The following is a 16,956-nucleotide window of genomic DNA, read 5'->3' as shown; positions in this document are numbered from 1 at the left end:
TGAGAAGCTCCTAAAGCCGAGGAACATGCCTTCTAGCCTGAAGGTTGAGCTGGAGACTTCCAGGGAGGCAGAATTCGTCTGTGGCCAAAGTCACTGATGTAGTGAAAAAGCTTCACAGTGACAAGGCACTAGAGTGGATGAGATTCGCCTGGAATTGCTGAAAGCTCTTGCATGGACCTCGGAAAGCTCTCAATTTACCAGCTGAACTACATCCCCACCCTGGTCACGGACACAAGCGGTTGAAATGAGGTTATGTCCTCTGTTATCTGGGAGAGTCTCAGAGTAGAGCCGCTGCTCCTTCTCATTGAGAGGAGCCAGCTGAGGTTGTTGGGGCGTCTGATAAGGATGTCCCCCCAGTTGCCTCCTGTTGGAGATGTACTGGGCACAGCCAGCTGGGAGGAGACCCCGAGGTAAACCTTGGACTTGCTGGAAGTATTATATCTCCTGGCTGGCCTGGGAGCGCCTTGGGATGCTGGAGACAGGGATGCCTGGGTTTCTGTGCTTCCCCCATTGCCACTGCAGGCCCTGAGCTGAATGAAGTGGATAAGAATATGAAAAAAGACGATTAGGCATTCCACAACATCTTCTGGGTGAAACTGGTTGTTAGGTAACATTAAGTAAAGTCCAGCGGTAAGATGAGGTAAGTTTGTGTTTTTTTTATTTCTCTTGGCTCTGATTTAAACTCCTGCAGCCGTGTTTGAATCAGCTGGAGATGTTTAATGATCTTTTTGGAGTCAGTTTAGGTTTTTGATTCTTTATTGTTGAGATTTTAATACAAAGTTGTTCTGGTGATTTTTTTTCAGGGTGAAGATCTGAAGGCCACTAGTGCCATGGAGATAACAGCTGCTTGAGACCTGGTTTATTAATTTCTAACTGGTTTTGATCAGAGGAGGATGGGTCTCCCCTTGTGAGTCTTGGTTCCTCCCAAGGTTTCTTCCTCCAGCTTTGAGGGAGTTTTTTCCTTGCCACTGTCGCCTTTGGCTTGCTCACTGGGGGGTTTTATCTTCTATGTTTTGTTTCTTTTTACTTTTTTCTATCTGTACTTTTATTTGTTCATTTTTTTAAACTGGTGTCTCTTTGAATGACCTTCAATCAAAGAACTGGTAAGTAATACTTTTTAAAGACATTTTTAAAAATCTGTATTGTATTCTGAAATATTTTATTAAGAAATAAAAATATATTAATATTAAGAAATAGCCAGTTGTTTATATTGTCAGGAAATTGAAAAGAGCCTGGTAAACTAATTACAGACCAGTGGGTCTAAAATGATCACTGATAGCAGCTGTATGGAGCTCATCATTTCTTCATTAATATTCTGTGTCTTTATTTTATGCCCTGTTATAAACAGGAGGACAGAGGTACATCTGGCAGCTGGTGTGAAAGATGAAGAACATAGCGAGAGAGAGAGAGAGACGCAGCAGAAAGATGATGGTGATCAGGTGATGGAGAGAGGTTGAGCAGGCGAGGATGGAAAGGGAAGGGTGAGGAAGGAGAAATTAGAGGAATTTGGTGTAAAGAAGAGAATAGTACAAATAAACAGTGAAAAGAAAAAACTACAAAGCCTTGTCATTACTGCACTCTGTGAGAAAGGTGGAAAGTGTCACAAGCTCCTCCAAAATCCTCTCTAACCATGTTTAGACACAGTGGTGCTCAGTTCTGGAGATCTATGAGAGTTCATATCCAACACATGGTTCTAATACTCTGATACCCCTGAAGGTCTTCATGACCTGTTTCTGGTGTGTTAGATTAGGACTGGAGATAAACTCATCAGGGTCAGGATTGGACACCCTTGTTCTAACAGCAACTTCTGTCTCAGGTAAACTGTTGTCATGAAGTCTGCTAAATGTCACTTATACCTCCACATTAATTATGGCCGTGTACGTTATGTGGTCTACATGTGTTTACAGTAGAAGTCTTAGTAAGTGTGTAGAATTTAGAATTAAGAAAAAGCACAGGCTTTCCTGAGGGTTGATTTATGTCTCCCTGTTTTCAGGAAACAGTGCCTTCATAAATGTTAGTCAGTTGTGCACGCTAGCTATTGTTTCTCCCATTCTGGTTCTGCCAATTAACCCACACGTTTGTAGCTCCTAGAAATGCTCCTGACACTCGGAGGGTACTTAACCCATGTCTCCAACAATACATGCGAAGCCAGCCCCCGCAAACATGCTGAACCGCAGCTCCACTGCACCAGCTAACAGAACTATGCCTGCCAACATCACTTAGGAGTGATAAGAGGAAAGAGCACGGCCAATTGTGCTCACGAGTCATAGTAAAAAGAACTGAATTCTAAAATAAGACCTGAAATCTAGACTGTTATTATGTGTGTAAATCGAAAACTCAAAAGGAGCATTAAAAAAAAAAAATCACTTTTTTCTCTTTTACTTTTTTTTTTTTACACTCTGTCCTTCTTCTACATAGCCTGGTGTGTGTGTGTGTGTGTGTTTGCATGTGGTTACATTTCAAGCACTGAAAACCTGTCAATTCAATTCAAATTTGGGGGGTAATATAGGGGGACAGGATCCAAAGTGTAGGCAAGGGCAACCGACCACAAATGGACTCGGATCAGCAGCAAGCAGACAGCAGAGGGCAGTTCAGCACACAGGGGAGAGAAAACAAAGGAGAAAATGATGATGTGTTTAGGAGTTTGAATAGACTGATGTGCAGCCTGTAAAGGAAGTAGATTAGAGAGACTGCAGCACTGATCAGGGACCTGTGAACAGAGAGCTGTACAGTCCAAATGTGTTAGTATTCTTACAAGCTCCATCAGCAAGGATAACAGTACAGTGCATTAATGGATTATCTGAGTCCCGTATTGAGTATTGTGGGGCCAAAACATTTATTTTATAATCAATGCAGAATTTAACTGGTAACCAGTGCAGGGACGAGAGAATAGGACACAGCTTCTCTGTGTCATGTAAGGAGAGTACATTACGCAGATTGGCAATATTACGTAGGTGGAAGAAGGCCATTTTAACTATGTAACAGATGTGTGCATCAAATGAGAAGCCAGAGTCAAAACAACTCCTGGGTTTTTTACAGTGCTGCTGGTTATGACTGAGAATCCATTTAATTTTACAGTAATATTTGCAATTTTTGGATTTATTCATATTTGGATCAATTAGTAAAACCTATGTTTTTTTCTGGATTAAGCAAAAACAAGTTGTGAGCCATTCAGTTCTTGTCCAGTTTATGTCTGCTCCAACATTCCTGCACATTTTAGTCTCTGTCTTGTGGAAAGCTTTCTATCCTACCTGCAAATTAGGATGGATAAGTGAACAGATTTGCCAGTATTGCTCTGCATCACAGCTGATCAAGATGGAGAGAAGAGTCTCTGCTTAAAGGGGCTTGGAAATCACTTTTTAAGAGAAAGACGTTTGGGGAGATGATGAAGAGAACGATCTTTCAGAATTTGAAGATCACATTTTTGTTGATTCAGGAGGAGGATGCTGGTGCCCTCTCAGCCCAACCCTCAGAACAACCATCTGCAGAACCTGAAGTAGGTGTAAGATGCTGTGCATGTGGTGTACGTCTGTAGCAGCAGAAAGACTCAGTCTACCTGCATCAAGTGCAGGAAATACATCTGCAGCTCACACACAGTACAACTCTGCCCCTCATGTGTTCTGTAGGCTGGCATGAACTGACTGTGTGTTCAGTGAGGCTGATGTGCTGATGTGGCTCTATTGGGTTAAAAAGCCAGTAATGCAGAGTGTCCAACCAGACCTACAGACATTGGCCGAGTAACACAAACACAAACAGCACAAGACTTCAGTCCATTTTGTAGCATTTTGTACTTTTATACTTGAGTAAAAAAATGTAAATCGTACTTCAGCTTTATTAGGAGCACCTGTACACCACTTCCATCCTGCAGTGATCTACTCAGCCAGTAGGTGGCAGCAGTGCAATAATGCCCATCATGCCCCAGCGTCTGTTCAAAAGCTTGAGCAGCTAATGCTGTCAGACACTCAACAGACAAGGTAATGCAGCTCAGAGCTGTGTGTGCTTTAGTTAAGGCCTTTTATAAGCGGATAACTTACCAACACACACATGAGAACAGTAAAGAAAAGGCATCAGTAGCGTTAGCATAGGCTGTATTTCTGCTAGCTAGTGAAAGAGGCTCTGATAACACAAGCTTGTAAAATGAGCGTCGCGAGCTCGCCAATATAGCAGTAACCTCCTCATTAAAAAGCCTGGCTTCTCCAACTAACATGAGCTGATGATGCAAAGATGACATCACTATTTCACATGTAGTTTTATTCAGCAAAGAGAATAGTTCATACATGTGAGTGACAGCAATATTACTAGTATAATAATCTTCTTCTTATTATTAACTAGTAAAATGATTAGACAAGCAGAGGTAAAACTAGTCTAGAAACGCCCTGTATTGGATGATAACTATAAATAATACTACACTCCCATGAGGAGAACTTTGGAGATGATTTAATGAACACAGTGATGAAAAACCACAACTTTCTATAGGAATGTTATTAGTATTTATTTTAATATTAATGTTTTACTGAGGAAATAAACACTTGCTCAGAAAAGCCGCTTTTTAACTCTTAATTATCACAGATATCTAAAACATCTGCACAGAGCTGTATAGTTTTATATATTTTTAAATTATTTAATTTTTGTCACCTTGCAGTTACTTCTCTATCTAGATCAACATCATGAACTGAGCGGTGGAGCTTTTAAGGAGCAGACAGCAGCTGATCGAGTCTCAGACAGACGTGTTTCTGATGGAGGAGCTTCTTTAACCGCTCCGTTAGAAGAGATGACCGATCATCAGAGGAAGAAGGAAGAAGAAAGAGAGGAGAAAGCCCTTCTGTCTCCTAGCATGAGAACCTGAGGTGGCTTGTAATTAATGCTCACTCTTCTCTTCTCACATGTAGACTGAGTACAGCATTGGAAACTACCTCACTGCAATGTTCCAGTATATTGTGGAGCATCCCATTCTCCAGTTCCTCATCATGGTCATTGCTCTGGTTAACTGTGTCATCATCAGCGCCAAGACCATCTCAAGAATTGCCAAGGTGAGAACACTAAATCTTAACGCCACCAGATATTTTCAGACAGTCCGATCATGTTGCCTCTCCCACTGATTGACTAACTCTACAGCACAGCTCTGTGCTTCTATCAGTGTGTTTTGTAGGTGATGACGGGTGATGTTTCTGAGACTTTCAGAAACCCTGTATATTAAACTCCACTCTCTTTCTCACTGTAATTTCAGGACCATGAGACTGCATTCCTGATCTGGGAGCGGATCATCTTCACCGCTTTTATTTCAGAGATTGTTCTCAAATTGACCTGCGGTTTCAGTATTTTTTTGGTGGCATTGTTTTTTACAGTTTTCTCCTGGAACCTCCTCAAAATGTTTACTCCTATTAATCCATATTTTCCTTGTAGAAGGTTGCTGTGTCTCATCAAGTCTTATTTGATCTTTACTTCTTCTGTATCTGCAGAGCGGGTGGAATGTCCTGGATTTCTTGATCAATCTGGCTCTTAGATTGATCAAGGGTACAGATTCTTGCCCCCAAGCCAAAATAGGGTCATCAGGTGAGGAAAATTACAGTGACGTGTTCCCACATTTTAAGATCTCATCAGGTTTTTCATCTAGATCAATGGTCCTCATAAAGAAATGGACAAGAGGAGAGTGATGATGTATCTGTTTAGACCGAGTTTACAATTCTTAACTGTTCAATATTTGTGCTTCTTTCTTTTCTCCTTTTCCAGAATGCTGCGACTCTTTCGGCGTGTCAGGCTGTTTGCTTTCTTCTAGGGATTTTCCAGAGCACTCAACAGCATCTCCCGCTCCTTCTCTTGGGCATGGTGTAATGCTCTACGCTGTGTGTGAACAGCTTTGTCTTTAAATGTGCTCTAGATGTTTGGCCTGTGTGGAGTGATGCTGTTTGAGGATGATGTTCCATTTGCTTTTGGAGACTTCCCTACTTCAGTGTACGTCCATCTGTTTTGGCACGTTTGTATTTGGTGAAGAGTCATATTTTATAGCCGCTCTACTGACAGTTTTGTCTAATTTAATATTCTGTCCATTTCAGTGTGGATGAAGCTCTTCGCTATGCTGCATTGGTGTACTTCTTCATCTTCAGCTGTGGGTTCATCTTCCTGAACATTTTTAGTTCTGTGATTATCATGAATCAAGAACTAGCTGTGGAAGCAGATTCCACTAAGGTAAGCCTGCTTTACATCCTAGCTTCACCTCCTGAGAACAACAGTGTGCAAATACCCAGTTTAACCCCCTACTTAAAGATACGCAAGATGAACATATTAATATTGTCTGCATATAAGTCATTTTTCTTTCTCTATATTTATTCAAACTGAATTATTTTTGTCACAATAACAGTCAGAAGAAGATGAATCCCAGAAGGATCTGGTACATGTGGAGGAAATAGTCGCATAAACCAGCATGACCCAGCGCCAGACACAGTCTCATGACAGGTGTCTCACGAACCTGACTTTTGACAAAATCTGGTCCTGTTAAGTTTGGCCATTGACCGGAATGAGTTCCAGGAGATTCGCCAGAAGTTGATGAAGTATGGGTCAACAGCACAGCTAATAAACACCTTATTTTACTTTCAGTCTGTCAACGGCTATTATGAAAAGGTCCGCCTGGACCGTAGAATGATGCACTGCTCTGACTGTAAATGTGTTCATCCAGGATTGTGGATGAGGTCCGAAACCTGCCCATCAATAAAGAGCGGGAGCTCCAGGCCCAGACGGAGAAAGAGATGGCCACCACCTTGACGGACAACTTGTTGGGTGATGACATCGCCTCTGGCCATGATATTCTGTCTACTTTCATCGCTCTGGAAGAGGTGAAGAAATACTGTTACTTAGCACAAACACTTGAAGCACTGTAATCAGATGAGAAGTGTATCTTGTTCCTCTAGAAATAAGACTTCTATTTACTCTGAGCTTTCTTCTCTGTTTCAGGCCAACCTTCTGTTTTCTATCAACCTTTTATTTTATATTCCTGTTAAAAACAGAAGGACAGAGGTGGACATCTGGCAACTGGTCTAAAAGATGAATAGTGAGAGATAGATATAGAGATAGAGATGCAGCAGAAAGATGATGGAGAGAGGTTAAGCAGTCGAGGATGGAAAGAGAAGGGCGAGGAAGGAGAAATAGGTGGAATTTGACCTGATGGAAAGAAGATTGATGTTCAGATAAACAGTTAAAAGAAAAAAACTACACAGCCTCGTCATTACTGCACTTTGTGACAACGCTGGGGTGTGTGGATATTGTAAGATTACTGTGGATATAAGTGTAAATATTGTTCAAAATAAATATATTTGATAACCGCCTTTTCTATCTTGTTTGCTTAATTTGGTATCAGCTAGCTAGCTGAGACTTTGTAAAACGCGTAGCTAGTCGCTAATAAGCTAGCATGTTAGCGAGCTAGCTGAATATTCAGAATTAACCAGCTAACGTTTTAAAGAGGGTCAAATATTGTGTTATGTGCTAAATATGAGATACATGGTCATAAATGTAATAAACTGCATTATGGACAGTTTACTTAGCTAGTGAAGTTATAATCAAACTCAAAAATACTGAATAACATGAAGTTACTTCAGAGAAGACGGCTATGAAGCTAGCACTAGCTAGCTAACTTACTGTTAGCTATGTTGATGGTTTCAGGGCAGCTTGGTGAAACTACTTACTGAAATGTATTATTAATAAGAAAATTAGGAGTGATATTTCATGAACTTGTCCCTCAGTAGATGATGAGTTAGCACTAATGTTATATTAATTGGGGTTTTGGGTGTTTTTTCATTCATTTAATGTAATGTTTAGCTTCTACAGTCTCCACTCACTCTGTGTAGGATTTGTACAGTAGGGGTTGGCTCTGTTCTCTTGTCTGCACTCATATTAACGGCCTGTGCTCCACCCATAACTTCATTACTTTAATGCTTTTTGTAGACCCACATGATATAAATTATGTAATTTACAAAAATCTAATTTATCCTGTGTGTTTTTTCTTTATTTTGGTTAGTTTGGAGGTGAGTGAGTGAGACTGTGGAATAGTTTAATTTTAAACTTATTATTAGCACTGCTGAGATAAATAATTATTAGCACTGCTGAGGTAAATTATTATTAGCACTGCTGAGGTAAATAATTATTAGCAATACTGAGATAAATTATTATTAGCACTGCTGAGGTAAATTATTATTAGCACTGCTGAGGTAAATAATTATTAGCAATGCAGAGGTAAATAATTATTAGCACTACTGAGATAAATAATTATTAGCACTGCTGAGATAAATTATTATTAGCACTACTGAGGTAAATTATTATTAGCAATATTGAGGTAAATTATTATTAGCAATGCTGAGATGGAATTATTATTAGCACTGCTGAGGTAAATAATTATTAGCACTGCTGAGGTAAATAATTATTAGTACTGCTGAGGTAAATTATTATGCAGACTCTGAGGTAAATAATTATTAGCACTGCTGAGGTAAATAATTATTAGTACTGCTGAGGTAAATTATTATTAGCACTGCTGAGGTAAATAATTATTAGTACTGCTGAGGTAAATTATTATGCAGACTCTGAGGTAAATAATTATTAGCACTGCTGAGGTAAATAATTATTAGTACTGCTGAGGTAAATTATTATGCAGACTCTGAGGTAAATTATTATTAGCACTGCTGAGGTAAATAATTATTAGTACTGCTGAGGTAAATTATTATGCAGACTCTGAGGTAAATTATTATTAGCACTGCTGAGATGAAATTATTATTAGCACTGCTGAGGTAAATAATTATTAGCACTGCTGAGGTAAATTATTATTAGCACTACTGAGGTAAATTATTATTAGCAATGCTGAGGTAAATAATTATTAGAACTGATGAGTGCTGAGGTAAATAATTATTAGCAATGCTGAGGTAAATAATTATTAGTACTGCTGAGGTAAATTATTATGCAGACTCTGAGGTAAATAATTATTAGCGCTGCTGAGGTAAATAATTATTAGTAGTGCTGACGTAAATTATTATGCAGACTCTGAGGTAAATTATTATGCATACTCTGAGGTAAACTATTATTAGCAATGCTGAGATGAAATTACTATTTGCACTGCTGAGGTAAATTATTATTAGCACTGCTGAGATGAAATTATTATTAGCAATGCTGAGATGAAATTATTATTAGGACTGCTGTGTGCTGAGGTAAATTATTATTAGCACTGCTGAGATTAAATTATTATTAGCACTAGCCGAGTGCTGAGGTAAATTATTATTAGCACTAGCCGAGTGCTGAGGTAAATTATTATTAGCACTGCTGAGTGCTGAGTTCAATAATTATTAGCACTGCTGAGTTCAATAATTATTAGCACTGCTGAGGTAAATAGTTATTAGCACTGCTGAGGTAAATCATTATTAGCACTGCTGAGGTAAATTATTAGCAATGCTGAGGTAAATCATTTTTAGCAATGCTGAGGTAAATTATTATGCAGACTCTGAGGTAAATTATTATTAGCAATATTGAGGTAAATTATTATTAGCAATGCTGAGGTAAATAATTATTAGCACTGCTGAGGTAAATAACTATTAGCAATGCTGAGGTAAATAATAATTTGCTCTGCTGAGGTAAATTATTATTAGCAATGCTGAGGTAAATAATTATTAGCAATGCTGAGGTAAATAATTATTAGCACTGCTAAGGTAAATAATTATTAGCAATGCTGAGGTAAATAATTATTAGCACTGCTTAGGTAAATAATTATTAGCAATGCTGAGGTAAATAATTATTAGCAATGCTGAGGTAAATAATTATTAGCACTGCTAAGGTAAATAATTATTAGCACTGCTTAGGTAAATAATTATTAGCAATGCTGAGGTAAATAATTATTAGCAATGCTGAGGTAAATAATTATTAGCACTGCTTAGGTAAATAATTATTAGCAATGCTGAGGTAAATAATTATTAGCACTGCTGAGTTAAATAATTATTAGCAATGCTGAGGTAAATAATTATTAGCACTGCTGAGGTAAATAATTATTAGCACTGCTTAGGTAAATCATTATTAGCACTGCTAAGGTAAATAATTATTAGCACTGCTTAGGTAAATAATTATTAGCAATGCTGAGGTAAATAATTATTAGCACTGCTGAGGTAAATAATTATTAGCACTGCTGAGGTAAGTTATTATTAGCATTTACACTGCCCGCTGCGTCCGCAAAGCAACCACCATTGTGGATGACCCCACCGACCCTTCACACAGACTGTTCTCCCTCCTGCCATCAGGAAGAAGGTACCGCAGCATCAGGTCCAACACGACCAGACTCTGCAATAACTTCTTCCCCCAAGCCATCAGACTGAAAGTAGGGTGTCGGATTAAAAAAAACTAGCTTTCTACAAAACCACCTTCTCCAGTTTTAACTGGATGCACAAGAAAATAGAAATGAAGCTCCAGTCACTGGTTAATCAGTATTCCTCCCTACAAATGAAGACACCATGAAGACTAAAGAAAGAACACTCCACACAGCTCCGAGAAATGGTTATTGGTGAGTGTGAGTCAGGGAATGGAGACAAAACAATTTCCAAGTCACTGAACTTCACCTGGAGTTCTGTTAAATCCATCATTCAGAAATGGAATATGACACATGTGTAAATCTGCCTAGAGCCGGCCAGTCATAGGTGTCTTGGTGGCCTTCCTCTCTAGCCTCCTTCTTGCACGGTCACTCAGTTTGTGAGGACAGCCCTGCTCTAGAAAGATTTACGTGTGCCATATTCCTTCCATTTCTAAATTTAATTTAATTTCTTTTGTAAATTATTGTGACAAAAAAAATAAAATGATGTTGACCATGAAAGCAATAAAAGGGGAAACCATCCAATGGACTGAATACTTTCATAGGCGCTGTAGGTCGTATATCACCTCCACATAAACAAGGGCACTATAGACTACTGTACTGTAAATCATCTGCAAACTGGTAAATCTGGTCTCTTCATTTCACTGTAATATAGAGAGACTATTCTCACAGGTCAGTACCAGTAATTACCATTCACAGTTTCTCACTTCCTGTTCTGTTTGAGTATTTAAGCTTCATCCAAAACTCTTTTCTAACATCCAGCAAAACAAACGCTGATCTTACATTCAAGTTTTTCTTTGATCTCTGTTTATGCTTTATGAAACTTTGTGTAATTAAATCTGACATATGAAAATATTTAAACCTGCACAAGCCTTCATTTTCTATCTTTCCTCTTTCTTAGAGTGTCAGAACTGTCTGTATTTAAATGTAAAGGTAAATATTCAGCAGTTCCTGATTGTCACTCTCCGGCCTACCTGTGATTAGTAGCTTAGTGTGTTAAAATTATTACCTGTCCACATCTTAACTCATTGAATTTATGCAGTATAACAAATATTAAATATTATTTTATTATTAAATAAGCAGGCATTAAATGTGGTATTCACTTTAATGTGGCTACAATGTAAGTTTCAGTCTTTACCAAAAACCTGCAGATCAGTGCCCTCTACTGGTCACGTGTCCGACATTCTTGATGAATTTAAAATTTTCAATAAATATTTCTTTATTATTTAATAAACGTCCCTTACCCCATAAGCAGTCAATCCCCCAGACATGTTTGATATCTGAAGGTGCTTATTATGAGGGGAATATAATGATAAAAATGTATAAATGTGAAATCTAAATATAAATTTTGTAACTTTTGTTGATGTAAATTCCCAATATAAAATATGATAAAAATATCAGTGTGTTTGATGTGGAACAGACTGTAACATATCTTATATTTATAAAACAATGAAATCTTTAGTTTATGGATTTTCCTCTTTTTCATTTTTAAACACATCGTTGATGAAATTTTTCTTTAGACAAGTTTTTTTTTAAAGAAGCTGCAGAAAGGTTTATTTACTTATTTGCAAGCTCTGTATTTCCTTCAGGTAATGCTAATCTGTAATATCACAATACGGGTAGTGTATCGAACACAACCTAAACCTTTATATTTCATCAATATTCATTATTTTTTCTTTAAAGTGGAGCTAAATTGTTAACTGTTAACACAAATTCAGAATGACTTCAGTGAAACACTTCCAGCAATAAAGGGGTTGGTTTTATCAACCGGAAGTTGATCCTCCATGTTTACAGTTGTCAGTGAACCGCCTATAAATATAAGTATATCTATAAAAAATATTCTGTTCTAATAATTCTAATATTTTAATCTTCATTTTTATTGATCAGTGACCACTAGATAATATCATATATGAATATTCTGTCCATTTACAATCACTTAGTATTCAGATCAACGACATGTGATCAGTCCTCGTGACCCAACTAGACTAGCATATGCGCTAACTAGCAGATGCGCTTGTCGGCTGGGTGACGTTTGATGGTGGAACGTTTATGACGTCATAGAGTGAGAGAGATTCCATGGTAACGAACAGAGCGGCGGAGCTTTTAAGGAGCAGACAGCAGCTGATCGAGTCTCAGAAGAGATGAGCGATCGCCAAAAGAAGAAGAAGAAGGAGGAAGTAAGAGAGGAGAAAGCCCTTCTGTCTCCCAGCAGACAGAACCAGAAGCACCTCGCCATGCTCAAGGTGGACCAGGTTCTTTTTTACCTGTTCTCTTAAACTTCTCCATTTACCTGTTTTTTCAGGTTCTTTCCAGAGCTTTTGGTAAATACATTTTGTGTAAGATGTGTGTATGGATATAGAGTCTAAATGAATGTCTGTCTTTTTGGGGGCAGAAAACATCTAAAACCTCTTTGGAACCACAGTCCGTGATGGAGGAAGTGGAGGAACCAGGAGAGGGCTTCATGGAGCTGCTCCACGAAAATGTAAGAAAGACAAAGGAGTTTCACTTCAGTAATGAACTATAAGGAGTCACTGGGTTTAATCCATCATGTCCTGAGTTGTGGAATTGCTCTACTATAAATCCTAAGACCTTTTATAAGACCAGCTTTGGCTCTTCACTGGGCCTTTGAGTCCTGACCAAAAGTTCTGAGATGTTAATAATTCTCACTCTTCTCTTCTCACATGTAGACGGAGTACAACATTGGAAACTACATCTCTGCAATGTTCCAGTATATTGTGGAGCACCCAATTGTCCAGTTCCTCATCCTGGTCATTGCACTCCTCAACTGCATCATCATCAGCGTCCAGACCAACTCGAGGATTGCCAAGGTGAGAACCCTAAATCTTGAAGTCACCAGATATTTTCAGACAGTTCGATCATGTTCCCTCTCCCACTGACTGACTAACCCTACAGTACAGTTCTGTGCTTCTGTCAGTGTGTTTTGTAGGACAGGTGATGTTTCTGGTACTTGTGTTTGAGTGTACTTTCAGAAACCCTGTATATTAAACTCCACTCTCTTTCTGACTGTAATTTCAGGACCATGAGACTGCATTCCTGATCTGGGAGTGGATCATCTTCACCGCTTTCATTTCAGAGATTGTTCTCAAGTTCACCTACGGTTTCAGGATTTTCTGGATGGTACTGTTTTTTTTTCTCAAAATGTTTACTTCTATTAATCCATATTTTCCTTGTAGAAGGTTGCTGTGTCTCATCAAGTCTTATTTGATCATTATTTCTTCTGTATCTGCAGAGTGGGTGGAATGTCCTGGATTTCTTGGTCAGTCTGGGTCTGATGGTGGGGTACAGATTCTTGCCCCCAAGCCAAAATAGGATCATCAGGTGAGGAAAATTACAGTGACGTGTTCCCACATTTTAAAACTCCTCAGGTTTTTCATCTAGATCAGTGTTCCTCATAAAAGGATGGAAAAGAGGAGAGTGATGGTGTATCTGTTCAGACTGAGCTCACAGTTTGTAACTGTTCAATATTTGTGCTTCTTTCTTTTCTCCTTTTCCAGAACGCTGCGACTCTTTCGGAGTGTAAGGCTGTTTGCTTTTTCCGAGGGATTTTCCAGAGCACTCAACAGCATCGCCCGTTCCATGTCTGCACTGCTGAACATCTTCATCCTCATCATGTGCTTCATGGTGGTATGTGCTCTTCCACAATTCGTATTTGTATGATAAAATCTCAGAAACGATCCAAAAGATAAGGTCTCTGTACTTGTGTTTTGTTCATGGTGAAATGCTGTACGCTGTGTCTGAAATGCTCTGTTATTGATTGTGCTCTAGATGTTTGGCCTGTGTGGAGTGATGCTGTTTGGGGATGAAGTTCCATCGGCTTTTGGAGACTTCCCTACAGCCCTGTACACTCTGTTCATCTGCATCACCCAGAATGGCTGGTTTAAAATCTACTATGGATTTAAGGGGTAAGCAGCTCTTGTCTGGATCTCTGACTATAACTAAATAAGTAAAAGTGTCAGTTCTGAAACACAACACTAGGTGAACATATGCGAGTGCAGTAAACTTCAGTGTACGTCCATCTGTTTTGGCACGTTTGTATTTGGTGAAGATTCATATTTTATAGCCACTCTACTGACAGTTTTGTCTAATTTAATATTCTGTCCATTTCAGTGTGGATGAAGCACTTCGCTATGCTGCGTTGGTGTACTTCTTCATCTTCATCTTCAGCTGTGGGTTCATCTTCCTTAACTTTTTTAGTTCTGTGATTATCACCAATCAAGAACTAGCTGTGGAAACGGATTCCACTAAGGTAAGCCTGCTTTACATCCTAGCTTCACCTCCTGAGAACAACAGCGTGCAAATACCCAGTTTAACCCCCTACTCTACCTGAACATATTAATATTGTCTGCATGTAAGTCATGATTTTCCTCTTATTTTATTCCAACTAAAACTTTTGTCTTAATAACAGTCAGAAGAAGATGAATCCCAGAAGGATCTGGTACATGTGGATGAAGTGGTCGCAAAAACCAGCATGACCCAGCGCCAGACACCGTGGCACGACAGCTGCCTGACGAACCTGACTCTGGAGAACTTTGAGAATCTCGTCCTGTTAAGAGAAGCCATCGACAGGAATGAGAAAGAGTTCCAGGAGATTCGTCAGAAGTTGATAAAGTAAGGTTCAACAGCACAGCTGATAAACACCTTATTTTACTTTCAGTCTGTCAACGGCTATTATGAAAAGGTCCGCCTGGACCGTAGAATGATGAACTGCTCTGACTGTAAATGTGTTCATCCAGGATTGTGGAAGAGGTCCGAAACCTGCCCGTCAATAAAGAGCGGGAGCTCCAGGCCCAGAGGGAAAAAGAGATGGCTACCACCTTGACGGACAACTTGTTGGGTGATGACATCGCCTCTGGCCAGGCTGGAGATATTCTGTCCACTTTCATCGCTCTGGAAGAGGTGAAGAAATACTGTTACTGAGCACAAACACTTGAAGCACCGTAATCAGATGAGAAGTGTATCTTGTTCCTCTAGAAATAAGACTTCTATTTACTCTGAGCTTTCTTCTCTGTTTCAGGCCAACCTTCTGGATTCACGGACAACAACTGACGTGTTTGGTGAAGGTTTGGTGCAGGAAGGGATTCGCAGGCTGGCCAGAGAAGCTGTGACCGATTCCCTGTTGCGCAGCAAGTCTTCAGTAATGTCCGTGACCCATAGTAATTAAGTCATGCTGAAGCATTGACTATTGATCCTTGGTGGGATGTTATTGGACTTCTGTGCTAGTCACAGTTTGTCCATAACAAACAGCACGTTCAAACACAAGGTTGCTTATAAGTGTACTTGGTACAAGAGCACCTTGGGTCAGAGGTAAGTTACCGACATTGAGGTCTTGTCGTCTGACCTGTGGCTGCGTGTTTCGGATGCATTGGTAAAGAGAGGTGCTGAGCTGTGAGCTGATCACCATCTGATGAGTTGAATCAGGTGGCAGCTAAACCTGCCAGACAAACCTGACAGGCCCAAACGAGTAGTCTGTGTCTGCCAGGGAAAGCTGGCAGAGGACTCTGATTTTCATCTCCGAACTCTCATCTCCAAGGGAGCTTCTCACATGTTCTGGAGGAGGTTGGAGACACTGATTCAGAATTGACCTTGTTGAAGACCTCAGTTGTGGAAGCAACTGTTCATAGCTGTTGCCAAAACCTTGTCCGTGCCTGTTATGATGGCAACCAAAGAACCTGTTGGTGAACACCAGCAGTGAGGGAGGCTGTCAAGCGGAAGAAGGAGAATCGGGGCACTCTTGATTCCGCTGATTGGCACAGACAAGTAAATAAGGTAGCAGCTTTGGCAGTGGCAGAAGCGAAATCCAGGGCATGTGAGGAGTCTGTAGAGTTAATGGAGACTGATTTTCAGGTGTCTTCAAAGATGTTCTGGAAAAGGCTCCAACAACTCAGAAGGGGGAGGAGGGACATTGCCCAAACTGTGCTCAATAAGGGTGATGAAGCTCTGAACTCAGCTGAGGATATTGTTGGGCACCAGAAGGAACACTTTGAGAAGCTCCTAAAGCCGAGGAACATGCCTTCTAGCCTGAAGGTTGAGCTGGAGACTTCCAGGGAGGCAGAATTCGTCTGTGGCCAAAGTCACTGATGTAGTGAAAAAGCTTCACAGTGACAAGGCACTAGAGTGGATGAGATTCGCCTGGAATTGCTGAAAGCTCTTGCATGGACCTCGGAAAGCTCTCAATTTACCAGCTGAACTACATCCCCACCCTGGTCACGGACACAAGCGGTTGAAATGAGGTTATGTCCTCTGTTATCTGGGAGAGTCTCAGAGTAGAGCCGCTGCTCCTTCTCATTGAGAGGAGCCAGCTGAGGTTGTTGGGGCGTCTGATAAGGATGTCCCCCCAGTTGCCTCCTGTTGGAGATGTACTGGGCACAGCCAGCTGGGAGGAGACCCCGAGGTAAACCTTGGACTTGCTGGAAGTATTATATCTCCTGGCTGGCCTGGGAGCGCCTTGGGATGCTGGAGACAGGGATGCCTGGGTTTCTGTGCTTCCCCCATTGCCACTGCAGGCCCTGAGCTGAATGAAGTGGATAAGAATATGAAAAAAGACGATTAGGCATTCCACAACATCTTCTGGGTGAAACTGGTTGTTAGGTAACATTAAGTAAAGTCCA

General features: G+C 40.0%; 1 protein-coding gene across 1 annotated transcript; it reads left to right on the top strand.

Moving 5' to 3' along the window:
• The first annotated feature begins 252 nt into the window (after window positions 1–252).
• Window positions 253–15,509, top strand: LOC140561378 (cation channel sperm-associated protein 4-like). Its single transcript, XM_072686555.1, has 17 exons — window positions 253–410; window positions 1,349–1,358; window positions 4,890–5,030; window positions 5,879–5,952; window positions 6,498–6,548; window positions 6,674–6,830; window positions 12,418–12,579; window positions 12,750–12,809; window positions 13,015–13,155; window positions 13,364–13,465; window positions 13,578–13,666; window positions 13,843–13,972; window positions 14,114–14,250; window positions 14,456–14,594; window positions 14,754–14,956; window positions 15,082–15,244; window positions 15,363–15,509. The coding sequence occupies exons 1-17, from the start codon at window positions 253–255 to the stop codon at window positions 15,507–15,509; spliced, it is 2,064 nt and encodes a 687-aa protein (XP_072542656.1).
• Window positions 15,510–16,956: the final 1,447 nt, after the last annotated feature.

Source organism: Salminus brasiliensis, chromosome 8, assembly GCF_030463535.1.
Source record: "Salminus brasiliensis chromosome 8, fSalBra1.hap2, whole genome shotgun sequence".
NCBI classification, from domain to species: Eukaryota; Metazoa; Chordata; class Actinopteri; order Characiformes; family Bryconidae; genus Salminus; species Salminus brasiliensis.
The sequence above is the reverse complement of the archived record's forward strand: the minus strand, read 5'-3'. Positions and strand labels throughout refer to the sequence as shown.